The sequence below is a fragment of the Eurosta solidaginis genome, chromosome 2 (assembly GCF_040869045.1).
Source record: "Eurosta solidaginis isolate ZX-2024a chromosome 2, ASM4086904v1, whole genome shotgun sequence".
Lineage (NCBI taxonomy): Eukaryota > Metazoa > Arthropoda > Insecta > Diptera > Tephritidae > Eurosta > Eurosta solidaginis.
In genome coordinates this window covers 69587671-69604588 of record NC_090320.1, presented here as the reverse complement: position 1 = coordinate 69604588, position 16918 = coordinate 69587671, and the positions used below count along the sequence as shown (strand labels likewise).

The 16918-nt window shown below is 37.4% G+C and overlaps 1 protein-coding gene across 3 annotated transcripts in view; it reads right to left on the bottom strand.

Annotated features, from left to right (window-relative positions):
- stol (stolid) overlaps positions 1–16918 on the bottom strand; it is a 257670-nt gene that overhangs the window by 101247 nt on the left and 139505 nt on the right. For all 3 annotated transcript variants that reach the window (XM_067765622.1, XM_067765623.1, XM_067765624.1), the window contains exon 4: positions 10692–10802. In XM_067765622.1, coding sequence (XP_067621723.1) covers positions 10692–10802 — 111 coding nt within the window. The remainder of the gene's footprint in view (positions 1–10691; positions 10803–16918) is intronic.

The window sequence follows — 16918 nt, the reverse complement described above, 5'->3', positions numbered from 1 at the left end:
TTTGATACCCATATCGTACAAACAAATTCTAGAGTCACCCCTGGTCCACCTTTATGGCGATATCTCGAAAAGGCGTCCACCTATAGAACTAAGACCCACGCCCTTCTAAAATACTCATTATCGACTTTCATTTGATACCCATATCGTACAAACAAATTCTAGAGTCACCCCTGGTCCACTTTATGGCGATATCTCGAAAAGGCGTCCACCTATAGAACTAAGACCCACGCCCTTCTAAAATACTCATTAACGACTTTCATTTGCTACCCATATCGTACAAACAAATTCTCGAGTCAGGCCTGGCCCACCTTTATGGCGATATCCCTAAATGTCGTCCATCTATAGATCTATGGCCCACTTCCTCTTAAAATACTCTTTAATACCTTCCATTTGATACACATGTCATACAAACAAATTCCAGGGTTACCCTAGGTTGCTTTTACAACATGGTGATTTCCCTTACTTTGTCTCCACAGCTCTCAACTGAGTATGTAATGTTCGGTTACACCCGAACTTAGCCTTCCTTACTTTTTCATCTTGTTTTACCGTTTGGCGCAACTACTTATTTATTCAGTGCTGCAAAGTACTGTATTATTTTAAATTGATTTAAGTTATACGTTTATATAAAAATGTGGATGTATGTTTTGAGACGAGAGGCAGAATAAGAAGTTACAAAAGAAAACTTGAACATTTCAATTTCCCACGGAAGACTGGCACGTTTCGTAATTTGCGTGGAAGACTATTAAAACGTATTAGCCTTCCTTGGAACCGCCAAAATAATGTTGCGGTATTTTGCAACGGTAACTGCCAATATCGTAAGGAAATTATGTATTATCATAACCTTCTCCTAGATTTGAATACATCTAATCAAATAATTTTCCTTTTGGAATTTACCCAGCAAACACAGTTTCTAACGCTAGATAGCCTATACATATGTACGTGGCACGCTAGATAACTAGTGTAATCTCGACTCGAGAAATTTGTTAGAAAACACCACTAGTAATCGAGTCGGAAATTGTAAGAGAACTATTGCAAATTCAACTCACATTAGGATCCAATTAGACAAATTCATTAGATTTCAATTGGAGAACTAAACATAACCCTTTTCGATTGGATAATAAGGTACACCTTGGTTTCAGAATGCTAGTTATCTATACTTTCTTGAAACTGCATCCAACTTCAATGTTTGTGGGTATACGTACTACCATCATTCGTTATTCATTTGGCTGAAACTACACCAGTCATTCCTGCTTCACGATAACAAAGGGCAATAGGGGTCACCGAGTGAGATTAAGTATTCTTTCACCTGTCCCTCCCAACTCAGAGACGATCTCCGCCTTCCGTTAGACTAGGATATTCAAACCATCTTACATATTATATTATACTTGTGGCTCAATCATGTCATATAGCTGCACAGATGGCATTTGGCATCTAAACAGACAATTTTCTGAAAGGATTTGCTTGAAGTAGGTTTTTGGAAATTGGGGAAGGGTTTTAAAGTCCACTGGCTACTCCTAATAACTTTTTAACCGTTTTTGTGAAGAAATCCAGCCAGAACGTCTGACAAAGGTCGACTGTTAATAGTCCTAATGAGAATTGTTAATCATTTTAAGTATGTATGTGTCACATAAATCGAGGTCTAAGACATTTCTAAGAAAGTCCGCAGTTAATTATTTCGCAACTGTATGCGTATAACTTGCTATTGCTGTTGTATTAACGATAAACACACTCCCCGAATGTTTTGGGTCTTCATGGTCCTTTGCCGAATATAGATTCGGTATGCTCCGGTAACAAATTACCATTAAGGTATTAGCCCGACCACCTCTGGAACGATTAACACATTAAACTTTCTAGGCCATACCGCCTAGTTCCATGAGAAACTTGGGGTCGCCAGAGCTTCGCTTGCTAAATATATGTATGATAAATTCATATTTGTAACAGGATTCCCCTCGCATATGTGAGGTTGACAATTGGGTTGCGGAAGCTTTGAAGCTATAAAGGTTGGTATTTCGCTTATCAACCCCTTGAATACGTATACCTTTGGGACTGTTTTCGGGATCATTCCAGATAATTTTGGGATTAAAAAATAAATAAATAAATGTAAGGCGCGATAACCTCCGAAGAGATCTAAGGCCGAGCTTCTCTTCCAATTTGCGTAGTACTCATATTTTTTCCTACAAATTTACGCCGACTCCGAACGGCATCTGCAAGGCAGCTAATTTCCACTGAGAGCTTTTCGTGGCAGAAATACACACGGAGTGCTTGCCAAACACTGCCAAGGGGCGATAGTGCTGAGACAAATTTTCTTCTAATTTAAAAACTTGTTTCTAAAATTTTGAGGTTTCTTTGCACGGGGCGTGAACCCAGGATCTTCGGTGTGATAGGCGGAACACGCTACCATCACACCACGGCGGCCGCCAGGGATTCGGGATTACTTTTGGAATAATTTCGATAATTTCGATTTTGTTGTCATTTGGAAACTATCTTTGGATAATTTCGAACCTGTCTCTAGAAATTTCGAAATTGTTTTCGTCGACGATTTGGAATCATTTCTCCACTCTCTGTGAATCATTTCGAAATAATCTTCGAAACATTTAAGCATCTTATCAGTTATTATATTTTGTCTATTTCGCTATAATTTGGGGTTTGTTTTTGGTATAATTTCAAGTTTTTAAGAAGTAAAGGCCATATTCTGGGGTCATTACGCCCTACCGAGTGGGGAGAGTTTTTATACCCAGCGTGCACTTGTACGCAAGGGTATAATAACTTTAATTGGATAACGGTAGTACGATTCCTTGTGCCAATAGAGATAAATATGGACTTTCCTATATCAAGATTATCAGCATCGACAAAGATTTAGATGGAGCCATGTCCGCCCGTCTGACCGTTAACACGCTAACTTTTGTAAAATTTTAAAAATCTTTACGAAATTTTGTGAACAAATTATCTGGACACAGAATATACCTGTATTGAAAATCTAAAGATAACCACGCCCATTTTATCGATATCGAAAATTTCATACAATAGCAAAATTGCGATAATTTATGCAATTTTATATCCGGTTTGACTTTATAACAAAAACAATTTGATAAAATTTGAAAATTGGGCGTGGAACCGACCTTGTTCAGAAGAACAAAATATTAAAATTTGTCACGTCGAACATCAAAATCTGACAAAGACTTGAAATTTTGCATAAAGGCTGCCGATATCGGTCACTTAAAAAAATCGATATCGAAATTTCGAAAAATTAAAAGCGAATGCGAAAATGCATTACGAAAGACCAATTAAGTGATGAAATTTGATATGTGGGTTGGCTTAATGACGTCAAATTGAAATTTGGTAAAATTTTGAAAAATGGGTAGGACGCCGCTCACAGAAGAAAACTAAAAAGTTTTTAAGCCGGTTAAGATATTGTAATGAATTTACTGCAATTCCCCTTATTTCTTGTGCCTTGATTCTCCGCTGCGTGTACGTACATATGTGTAGACATAATGATTGAATTATTGCTGTGCATCAAGTCACTGCTTAGCATCGGCTTAGGGATGATAGTATCCCTTAGTACTGCTAATATTCGTTACTGTTGCTCTACTGTTGCTGCCTTTTATAGTGTTTGGTTTCCTCGTTGACATTTCTAGGCGGTTCTGTTCTAGCATCTACTACATGGTTATCTGCTTTAAGTTTCTGAGCTATAACTACAGATGCACAATTTTTATAGCTTCTCTCACAGCTCATGCGCTTGTGTTTGTGCGTTGCTTCTCCGCTGCGTGTACGTAAATATGTGTAGACATAATGATTGAATTATTGATGTGCATACCCGTCGCTGCTTAGCATCGGCTTAGAGATGACAGTACCCCATAGTGTTGCTAATATTCGTTACAATACTGTTACGAATATTAGCAACACTAAGGAGTACTGTCATCCCTAAGCCGATGCTAAGTGACTTGTATGCACATCAGTAATTCAATCATTATGTCTACACATATGTACGTACACGCAGTGGAGAAGCAACGCACAAGCACATGCAGATATCTTATTTGAGATGCTCCCAAAAGTATGCAATTATAATTGTGGAAGTGTCGCTTACAAATACACGCGCATATGAGAGCTACACACGTGCATCTGTAGTTATAATTATATACCAGTAACTAAGTAAATTCTGGAAGCGCCTAGAAGATGCAACGAGGAAATCACACAGTATAAAAGCAGCAACAGTAGAGGCGCGACAATCAGTTTTGATTTTAGACGCATCTGGCGAGCAATAGTAGTATTATTGTGAAGAACTTTAATAAAGGTCATTTTGCATTATCGAATAGTGGTGTTATTTATTCAACAGTTTAGTGATTCGAACGTTAGTAGAAGATTTGGAAGAAACGGAATTTCAGTAAATTCGTTACAATTGGTGTCAGAAGAGGAATTGTTGAATAAATTCCGAAGATTGCGAATACAACTTGGACATGGAAAAGCTGATTGAATTGAGAATCCAGCAACTGAAGAAGGAGTTGGAGAGCCGTGGATTGAACACAACCGGCAATAAGATCAAACTTCAAGCACGGCTACGAGAGGTAATGGAATTGGAAGGAATTAATGTGGACGAGTATGTCTTTTATCCTGATGTGGAAGAGCCAGCGACTAAATTGGAGGAGAAGATAGAGACTCCGAATCTATTGGCGAGTGTAGACACTAACGCGATGCTAGCAGTGCTGAAGCAAATGTCGTCACAAATATCAACCGATATGTCAACACAGCTCGAAGTACAAAAGACAGATATAACATCTCAACTGGCAGAACAGAAGACATATATGGAATCACAGGAGACACGCATAACATCAAAGACTGAAGTACAGGAAACACAAATTTCATCACAACTGGAAGAACAGGAGACGTATATGGTATCCCAACTGGAATCGCAGGAAACCCGTATAACATCACAACTGGAAGAACAGAAGACATATTTGGCGTCTCAACTGGAAGCGCAAGAGGCACGTATATCTGAAATATCGGCACAAATTTTGGAACAGGTATCATCGCAGCTCTTTGTGAAACTGGAAGAGCAGGATGCAAAAATTTTGCAACTCGAGGACAAAATTGATGCCGAGATAGAAGCGTTAAAAGGTCGTATGGAGCATTTACAACTAAACCGCCTAGCTGTTTCAGCGAGTAATCCAAAGGTAAAAACACCTTCCTTTGACGGTTCTGTTCCTTTCCGGGTGTTTAAGCTACAATTTGAGAAGACCACAACAACTGGAATGCCGAAGATAAAGTTGTTGCACTTTTCGTAGCATTGAAAGGACCAGCTGCAGAAATCTTACAGAGTATTCCAGAGTACGAACGGAACAGTTATGACGCATTGATGGCTGCTGTAGACCGAAGGTACGGAAGCGAGCATAGGAGACCGATATACCAAATGGAGTTACTGAACCGCTTCTAGAGGCCTGGTGAAACATTGCCAGAGTTTGCGTCGGATGGTGAAAGGCTAGCACATTTAGCGAATGCGGACGCACCCGTGTAATACACTGAAAGGGTAAAGATTCAGAGCTTTATAAATGGCATGCGGGACGTCGAAACAAAGCTAGCTACAACCCGCAAACCCAACGCCAACATTCGCAGAAACGGTATCACATGCTCAGATTCAGGAAACAGCGCCGCTTCTGTGTAAGCCAGCTTTCAAAGCACGCCGTGTGGAAGTAGAAAGGCCAGAGTGGATAGACGCAATATTGGAGGCGCTGAAAGGATCGCAAAAGCGGAGTGAAAGAGTTATCAAATGCTGCAAATGCGGAGAGCCTGGTCACATTGCACGTCATTGCGACCTTGGTCCTGGTAGTTCCAACTTGGGTGGCCTTAAACGCAAAGCTGGAGGAGATGAGCAAGAGCGTGCCAGATGTAAAGATCGAGAGCTAGCTCCAGCTGTTGAATATCCTGTGATAACTATCTTGCAAATTGGAAGAAAATCGAGCAGTCTTGCCGTCAAAGGAAAACTGGATGGCAAGGAGCGTGTACTGACTGTAGATACGGGCGCATCTTACTCGTTAATCCGATCTGATTTGGTCAATGGGAGAGTAAAGCCATTACCTGGAGCAACGATGCGTACGGACACATGCGAATATAACCAAGTCCAGGGAGAAGTAATATGTGAAGTCTTAATTGGGAAGGTCATCGTTCTACACAAATTCGTTGTGGCGGAGATTGTTGATGAAGTCATATTGGGAGTCGACTTCTTAGTTGACCATGATATCAAGATCGATATGCAGAGAAGTTTTATGCGTTATGAGAACCAGGATGTACCCCTTAACTTTAGTTTGGAGGAAGGGTTCAGCAATAATCGAGTACTGGTGGAGAACACTCGACAAAGACCACGGAAGACAACGGTAAAGGTTGATGGATCGAATGGGCCAAATAAAGCGAAATCAAAAGTGCCTGCGAGAGAAACACTGGCATTGACAAAACCAAATGGACGCACAAAAACGAAGAAACGAATTTCGCAGAAAGAATGCGAGGGTAGTTTCAAGCAGGAGCGCACTACTGTTGTGAAAGGTGGGAACGATACTGATGATACAAAGTCAATCCGTCAAGATCAAGCTCTGTGAAGTAGTTCTTCATTGGCCAAAGAACAGAGTGCGAGGGAACGGCCCAGAGTAATGAGTAGTAAGATGAAATACTGGCATGACAAGAAGTTTAATTCGGAAGGTTTCTTGGAGGGAGATTTGGTACTGTTAAACAACCATCACCGGCGGAAAGGTGTTCCATCCAATTATCGGTGCAGTTGGGAAGGTCCGTACAGAGTTGTGAAGAGGATCAGTGATGTCATCTACCGCATACAAGCAATTGGGAAACCACGAAATAGAAGGGTGGTTCATTTGGAGAGGCTAGCAACGTTTAGATCGAGCGATTTGTCTGATCGGGACGATCAGACTTAGGTGGAGGGCGGTGCTACTAATATTAGCAACATTAAGGGGTACTGTCATCTCTAAGCCGATGCTAAGCAGTGACTTGCATGCACATCAATAATTCAATCATTATGTCTACACATATGTACGTACACGCAGCGGAGAAGCAACGCACAAACACATGCAGATATCTTATCTGAGATGCTCCCAAAAGTATGCAATTATAATTGTGGAAGTGTCGCTCACAAACACACGCGCATATGAGAGCTACAAACGTGCATCTGTAGTTATAATTATATACCAGTAACGAAGTAAATTCTGGAAGCGCCTAGAAGATGCAACGAGGAAATCACACAGTATAAAAGCAGCAACAGTAGAAGCGCGACAATCAGTTTTGATTTAAGATGCATCTGGCGAGTAGTAGTAGTATTATTGTGAAGAACTTTAATAAGGGCCATTTTGCATTATCGAATAGTGGTGTTATTTATTCAACAGTTTAGTGATTCGAACGTTAGTAGAAGATTTGGAAGAAGCAGAATATCAGTAAATTATTTACAATACCTTTATGATACTACTTTATTTTGTCTTGGATTTCAAACTAACAAAAACTGACGAAACTTTATCGGAGCTTCAAAATACAAAAACAATTTTACCATGAGAAAGCGAGACCGCTATTCCCCCCAAATTAGAAATTAGTTAGAAGGAGGGAATTGTTGAGTTTATTTATTTATAAGAGCTTTTTGGTCGTTCAATTTAAAGCAAAAACATTAGTTTTTCGTTTTTTCCGACGCGTTTGGACACGTTATTGTGCCTTCTTCAGGGAGACTATGTGTTTTAACAAGAAAACATAATTAGTAAATATTTTCGAAATTATAGTACATACATACATAATATGATAAGAATGTTTTTACTTTACATTGAACGATCAAAAAAGCACTTATAAATAAATAAAGTGAGTTTTTTATGCTTTACATTTTTTTTTAAATATTTTTAACAATAAAAACAGTGCAAATAACAAGGGAAAATTTTTTCACAAGAAAGTTGATTTTAGTTGTGTTTTATGCACAAAATTTTCAAACTAAAATGAATTTGTATTTTTCTTACATTTCGTTAGTTAGAAATATAGTTTACACAGTTACATCAGTACTAAAACCGTATTAGGAGGGAGGGCGACAAAAAATATAAGGCAAAATAAATTAGTGTCATATAGGTATAAGCTAAAAAATTAGCCTGTAGTGCTTAGTTTGAATATATACATATTTTCCCTCCTCTACACAGCTGGTCACCATTCGCGCTAAAATCTTAAACCCTTTTATTGATTTATGCAAAAGCTCTAAGATATTTTAGGCACTCCCTGCTCAAAATATATAGCCAGGAATTTATAAACGCGTTTGCAGCATTTCAATTCCAATTCTATTTCCAAAAAAACAGCTCACGGATATCAACAAAATTATAATTTTTATACACTTCGATGGGTTCGATAGCAGCTCTATCATAATATTATATTAGGGGTGGTCACTTAGCTATGGTAAAATCGAATGTCATATCCAATGTTTTTATTTTAGTATTTGTTCACAACTTTGTGGTGAATGTTATCAAATTCGGAATAAAAAGCTGTATTGTGAACGAAGTTAAGTTGAATATTTTGTTGTAGAATGCGATTGACGAATAACACAAAGATATGTCGAAGATATGTAGGCAGCGTAGAATGTGAATTATTTTATTTAAAGGTACAGTGAATTTGTATAAATGTGACTAAAATGTAACTGTAATATTAAGGGTCGTTTTTGATTAGCTTTATAGTAATGGAGCTTAAGAGTACGTGATCGTGGAGTTTTACACCTCTCACAAGTACTTAGTATGAAAAAAAGTTTGTTGAATAAATACCTAGATATTAAATGAAGGGCTAGGTTGAAAGTACTAAACATCTAACAAAAAATTGTAACTAATATATATTTATAATCACTAGATTATATGATAATAGTGGTCAGCACTACTAATGCGTATGATTTTCATTGTGACGTTGAAGATACAAAAGCGAAGATCTGGAAAAGTGAGAGAAAACAAATATATTGCGTTGAGGGGATGAAAAATTAATATTGGCTGTATTGCATCTGATGATATGCCAATTGGAAGAGCAGAGAGCGTACATCGTATTTAAAATTGTAACACAAGATACACGAATAAAATCGACATAGAAATTACAGTGGGAACGTCTATATGCACGAAACGCATGCCTTCACGGTTGAATACAGACTATCCGAGCAAAAATAACTCAGTCGCACATGCCTTAAAAACTATTCAGAAATTTAAATGCCCATGATCCATGAGTTGTCCAGATGCAAGGAACATGCGGATAAATGTTACTTTGAAAGACGTAAAATGGCGGCTCTGTTGTGTTTGATTCCGATAGTTTATAAGTTAACAAGTTTCTAAATATTCCAATACTATACGGCAAACGACCGCCCATATTCGTTGCATCCCCAAAACCTAGGGAGTATTTTGGTTTACAACAAAAAAAGATTATGTTATAACTGTTTATAATTAGATTGTGTGTAAATTTAAATTGAAGATGTATGTGAACTTCGAATCCCATTCCAGGGAGAAAAGGCTTTAAAGAGATTTACAAAGCATAATTGAAACTGCTGTTGCCTTGTCCGTTCTGATGTCACGTTGTTTATGGTTTTCCAAAATTATTAAATAGATTGGACTTAGAATTTTGTTACTTCAATCGATAGATATTTATATCAATAGTTTTTCTTTAAGCTAAGAAAACTAATAATGCAAAGCTATCGAAAACTTGACACCCCTAATACACACTTTCAACGCCTTTGCCTACTTTTAGGCATTGCATGGACATTTTGCTGGCTGTGTACGCCGACACGACACATTTCTTATTAATAACAGCGACAATATTAAGATAGAGATGTTGCAGGCGCAAACTTTGGTGCAACGCAGCGGAGCGTAACAAAATTCTAGTAGGTCACTTCCACCACACCAAAAGCTTTAACACAATGTTTAACATAATTTAAGCACACAAATACACTGGTTGGAGTTTTAGAGAGTAAAAGTTAAAATTCTGAACACATTAGTTGAATAAAAAGTGTACAAATAATTGTTAATTAACAAATACAGACAGTGGTAATTTAACCAAAGAGGATAAATATAATAAGAGCCACCAGTCTGCTACGAGTGGCGAGTAACTCGCTGGAAATTAAAAAAATTGATGCCTAATGTTTTCCATGAGGGACATTTTCAATCGTCCATGTCGTGTATGCACCTTATGTAAATGTGATTTTTGGAAAGAGGATTAATTAATTAATTAAATACAGTCGGAAAAATAAACACAAATACCCCAAGAAAAGGTATAAGGACATTTATGCACATCTCGCCCAAAAAAATCCTGCGAGTACCCTAACGAATAACATTACGCAAAGTAACGAGTGAAGTCTCCTACTATATTTATCCTCTTTGGTTTAACAAATTCTGCTGTGGTAAGTGGTGAATGTGATCTACTAGAATTTTGTGAAGCTTGCTTTCCTGCAACATCTCTATTCTTAATATTGTCTCTGTTAATAATGCCTTCCAAGCATTTCTTTCGATCATCTTTGGCTTAAACATGTGCTTCACTAGCTCGTTCGTTCCGAGCAGCGCCTGTTTCAGTATTTGGCGCTTCCGTCTGCCATTAGTTTGGCATTGGCGTTCGCTATACTATGCTAGTTTTGAGCGTTTATATACATAGCTATACTCACATCTGCACATAAAAATTATGAATTGGTATACGAATTCGTAGCATAGTAAACTTACCATTACTGCATTTCGTTTGAAATCCATGAAATTCTTCACTTCAGCTGCCAATTCACGCAGCAATATGATGCCATCCTTACGCTTCACTTCGATGTCATTGTCCTTAAAACGCTGTGAGGAGGAAAGTGTAAAATAAAAGCAAAAAGTCAGTGAAAATTTGACTTTTATGAATTTACAAGGATATTAATATTTTGAGTTTATTTGGAAGAACATTAAAACCAACAATAACAAATGGATTGATCCTTGGCACGAAAGCTATGCAAAAATATTATGAGGCTTGACTTTAAAGATTCTTTAAAAATTGCAGTTCATTGAATAATTACAGTAAAAACTTGGCGCGATTTGATCTTAGAAGATTCAGTTTGAGCTTTCTTCGAAAGGCGTCTGCGATGAAGATGAATTTTTGCTGAAAGCTTTTCATAGATGGAATATACCCCGCTACCTGGTAACCGAACGCTACCTCACCTACCCACGGCAATTGATGTTTATTTAGCAAGCGAGACTTTGGTAATTCCAAGTTTCACATGGAACTAGGTGGTCGTGGGGCGGGATGGCCTAGACGGTTCAATGTGGTCGTATTAAACCGTTTCTGAGATGATCGGGCTTGCACCTTAAATGGCTTGTTACCGGTACCTTTGGGATCTATATCCGGCAAAGGACCATCAACATCGATAATACTCCCCAAAACATTCGGGGACTGTCTTTATCACTGTAACGAAGTTGGACAAATGCTTTTCCTAGCAAAACTACGGATCTCGAAGCCGGTGCTGCATAGGCCTAGAATTATTTTTTTAATAGCAAAGGACCACTCTGAGATAACGAAATTGTTCTTAAGCGAAAAAATTTTTTTCGCACTTAAGTATATAAAACAACTGAACACTTAAGCGAACATCACTCCAAAAAAAATGTAACTCTAATTTTAGGACTATTAAGTTTAAAAGGTAAAATACTCTATGTAGAGACAAATCATTTCTAACTTTATATGTAAGCTAAAATAAACAACTCAATCGAGTTGGTCAAATTTTAGAGGAGTGAAGTAGGCAGACAAGGAAAGTTAGTTCTATAGATAAACGTGTTATGAAGTCGTAATGTAACTTATTAACGTAATTGTTCAATGCAAGGCGGGATTTGTAGGGCTCATGGCTGAAACGATGTTCAACTTCAAATTAGTGCTTCGTATATGTATATGTCATCAGCTGCCTCTTACTCGCTTACATAGAATTGCTTATTACACATATCATGACCATGGTTGCCAGTCGGTTTTCAATTTGGTCCTTTCTAACAAACTAACTGCAACATTATAAAGCAAGGCTGTTAGAAAAGTATGCTAAAATCAAATTCTTCTTGAAAAAAACTTTAAGCCCACTTTAAGAACGACACGTTATTTTCTTGCTCAGAGTTAATATAAAAAGTTTTTTTTTAAAGTATCTGAGTTTAAACCCTCATGGCAAATTAACTCTGAGTTAAATAGATAAATTGCCATTCTGCAAGTGAGCCTAAAAATAACACAAATTTATGTCAATAAATTTTAAACCTTGAGCTTCATTTTTGGCCCGTTTTTAATTTGATATTTAAACCAAAAAAAAGTGTGGCATGGCAACCACATACAACCACATACATATTGCCTTACATTAACACAATCATTTATCTGATAATTTTCTATTTCCATAATAATATACACAACTTTTCATTCACAGCTTCATGTAATGCGTAAACTCTTTTGGTGGCAGTTGAGAAAAGTTTTCTAATTAATTTGAATGCAAATTCCAGATTCGTGTTAAACATGTTGATGTCGATATGTATATATGTAACTATACTTATCTATTTAAAAATTAAGTATCTATTGTATGCAATTTTTGCGTGTTTGTTCGTAATCCAGTACTCATGCTGTAATAAAATCAGCAACTTCCGTAACTGTAAGATTCTATGTCAGTATGTATCCAAAGCAGATAGTGCTTCTACGAGTAAACTTCTAGTTTGATTCATACATCAGTAATAATTAAATGAGTAATTACTAGCTAAATAAAGGAAGAGGGAGAGTGAGGAGTGTAATATGCTGGTAAATGTCTCAAGAGACATTATTTTGCGTTCTCTATAAAAGATTTGGGTTTTTAATCGCTCGGTAAATCAATTTTGCCAGCTATGATTTCTATAGCTAGTTGTGACAGGGATATAACAACTTGTTTGAATGAATTAATTATTTCTTCAATCGCCCTAGCATGATTTGTAACGGCATGAGTGGTTCCAGCCCTCAAATTTATCAAGATTATAAAGTAATCAGGAAATAAATGTATTACACTTGAACCAGAGCTGCCTAACCCTTAAAATTTGTGAGGTATATCATTTGACCCTTTTAGCTATTTCAACCGGCGCTCTTGAAATATATGTATATATAAGGAATCGAAAGAGGCGTTCAGAAGAAACAAGGGAGTAATCAGTCTCGAAGTAAGTATTTCCTTAGTTGTAGCCAAGTAAACAATTTGAAATCTCAGTATGGTTTGTGTTGTATCATGAGTCATGTAGCCCGACTTTAATGAGACAACTGAAAGGGGTCCTCTGAATAGATATGTTGTGCAAAATCTGTAAAAGTGGTCCTTGTCTGAGGGACTGTTAAGCATTGTCTATATAAATGTCCTGTTCTTACTTTAACACAGCTTGGATCTTTGGGATGTCTTTTTTCGGAAAGTTTGACTTTCTGAAATAGGGATTGCAAATTTTAATGCTGATTCTAATAAAAACTCTGGCTAGTTTAAGTACATATCTGATCTTACATTCGGAAAGTGCACACGAGTTTTATGACATTTACATATATAAACAAGCTGGATTAAAGCCAATATACCTTCGTGCATAGTATATTACTGGAGTTCTAGCCAATGCTTTGTTTGAAAAGTGGTTGACAAGATGTCGGATGAGCTTGATGACTTCATATGACATGACAAGAGGTGTCTTAGAACCTTCTTCACTTGCGAGAAATACATAGCGTTTGTTGGAATTAAATCTTGGCTAGACAATTATCTTCTTGGAAAGAAAATGAGAGACAGGCGCACAAAGCTAAAATTCTCCACTTAGAGGTTTAATAAGTACTTCCGAACTGCTGCTATTTGGATGCGTGGCTGCTAAACGGATCCTCTGAGTGAGTGTTAGTTCTTAGTTTTCGCCCTAGATTGTTCGATGTTTTGAATGCTGTGTTAATGTTTTATTTTTTAAAGAAGTTTGTCAATTTATATGTTGCTTTTCTAGTATATGTCATAGTCGTCCACCTATTATTTTCCTTTGCATTATTTCTTTTTGGTTCTCCATTTGTCCTTCTGAGCTTATCTACTAGTGCTTTTTATATCCGTTGTTTGCAGCGATATTATATATGACCTCAAGTTCTCTCTTATATGCCTCTTGTGTAAGAGGTGTTCTTTCAAGTCTATGCACCAAGTGCCTTAATGCTGCATTTTTATGCTGTTGGGGGTGATTTGAGCTATTATGCATTATTGTGTCGGTGGCCGTTGGCTTTCTATATATGTCATAGTTAAATCTTTTGGCTTCTTTATCAATATTTATCGTGATGTTTAGATAGTTGATTCCTTCGTCTCTTTCGGTTTCCATTTCAAATTTTATATTTCCGTGCTGCTTGTTGAGGTACTCCAGTACAAGCTCTTCGTTATTAGTAGTTAAAACGCATAATATTTTTTTATCCACGTATCTAGCATAAAATGATTCTTCTGAATGAACACACAGCACATACACATAACTAAATATACAGAAGCATCAATTTTGACAATACCTGCTCATGTACCTACGAACTATAAATACAGGACAAACGAAAACAACAGATCAGAACGTAAATCGACACTGATGATGGCACTACGCCCGGTTTCGGCGTAAAAACCAAATTTGACAAGGGATGACGGAAAATCGTTCCAATATATCATTTATCTACCTTGTCGGAAAATCAACAAAAAAAGAAAAATCACAGTTGAAAGCAACGCGTATCGATAGCTTAGTGCGATAGTTCTGCCCTTGTTCCGAACTAGGGCGATTCACTGCAGGGCTATTACAAAATTAAGATGCCAGAGTATCAAAAATCTGCTTTGATGGGTCTGCTATGCATGATGATTATACTCCGATTACAGCATTCGCTGCATAATAGTTGATGAGAACATTTTTTCTCATGGATATAATAAGGGAGTCCACAACCGCTATTTTCTTATATGTCGCCAGCAGCATTCCTTTCTACTTTCTCCAAGTACTACCGACAAGTGAGTTGACAATTCTGTGGCATCCGTGGCTTCATTTAAAGCTGAGATAGCAATAACGTTCAGGAAGATTAGTATTGAGAAGTTGCACTTAAGATTTAAAGTTGCTCACTGCCGATAAATTGCGGCAAATCTGTTAAGTATCGCTGAAAGAGAAGAAATTTGTATAACTATCTGGTTACAAAAGGAGCTTTGTTGTACAGCTCTATATTTCGGAAACAATAAATATAACGATGACAGGTTGAAAGTTTTTATAGCTTACTTTTTTAAGGTTTGGCATAGGTATGACGATGGTATCTATATTTTCTGAAGTCGCTATGAGAAGAGCTTCATCTTTTCCTTATTTGGCGTGCATTGTTCGGCTATCATCCAAAGGATGAAAGACGAATTTTCATGTGAATGACGCTAGTGCATCCTTTCTTGGCTAATTCTGACAACAGCCAAATACAAATGACTTCATAATTGGTCATAATTTCCAACAACAACTGTGGAAAAATTCGATATGTTTTTGGATATCTACCAATCTGTGAACTTTGTCGATGACTGAATAAGCCATTTTCTATTTTGACTTACTTACATACTTATTTGGCGCTTAATCGTCTAAACGCGCGCCGGTCTTTCTTGGGCTAACTAGCAATTGGCGCAACGCAAGTGAATTTAAATCATTTTCCACCTGGTCCTTCCAGCGGCGTGGGGGCCGGCCTCTTCTTCTACTTCCATAGGCGGGGTATGATATAAATACTTTTGTAGCCGGAGCGTCATCTTTCATTCGCATAACATGGCCTAGTCAGCGCAGCCACTGCATTTTTATTCGCTGGGCTATGTTGATGTCTGCAAAACTTGTACAGCTCATTAATAAATCTTCTTCGGTACGAGCCAACGTATAGAGGTCTGTAAATCTTTCGAAGAACTGTTTTTTCGAACACTCCCAGAGCCCCTTCGTCTGACGGGACGGATACGATAAGTGGCTTGTAGAGCAGGGTCCCGCTGAATCTTATTGTCTACTCTCCTTTTTTATTCCTCATCAGGTTGGAAATTGGAGCGTATGTCTGATGTATATCAGCCGTACGTTTTATGGAAGGAGCGAAGGGACTCTCAGTAATTTACAAAAAGCCCAGTCAGACGCCGCGATACGAGCGATGCTCCACTTTCCATAACTTTTCATAACGACTTATTGATATTGATGGAAAAGGATACGATTCTTGCATACAGTGGTGAAAGAAATTTTGATTTTATGTTCAGAATAGTAAAAAGCTACTAAATAAAAATAAAACCTGCTAACTTCTTACATTTTCAATGCAGTTCGAATTTTTCAATGTTGAGTGACATTTCATTCAATTGAGTTTTTGTTGTACTGTGAAATTTTGTTGGAGAGAGTTTGCAATGTAACTAAAAATGTTGGGTTTTGACTCCTTAATTTCATCATTTTAATCATAGTGAAAAGCAATTTTAATTACATGACCCTCATTAACTTAACATATCAAAGTTATTCATTTAAACATTTTTAAGTTATTTCTTTAGCCCGTGTTAAAACACGTCAAGTTTTATTACTGGAACTCATAGCTGTCGGAAGAGTGGGTTACGAGGGAAGGGGACAAGCACCGAGTTGATTGTGCTATGCATCTTGCTTTGTGTTGTCCCTCTTCTGTTTTCATACTTTTACTATTATAATTAGGCGTCGATGCGATAAGATCTATTGTGCTTGACCTTTCAGCCTATTGTCTTTGCCCTGGACATTCAATCCAGTCCCGTCTAAGCTGCTTTGTTTCCAAGTAACTTATGGCTTTCTAGAGTGTTCCTTTGTGAATCCACAGGAGAGTTCTAGACAAGGGAATGCTGCTAAAGTACCCTGCTTGGTTGTTAGTTTGTTCATTACCTACGAGTTCCTGATACCCATCGTAACAAAACATTATTTTTGACTTTCGGATCATTTAGGACTCATATGTATTAGTGTACTAGCGTAAAAGTAACTGTGTAAGA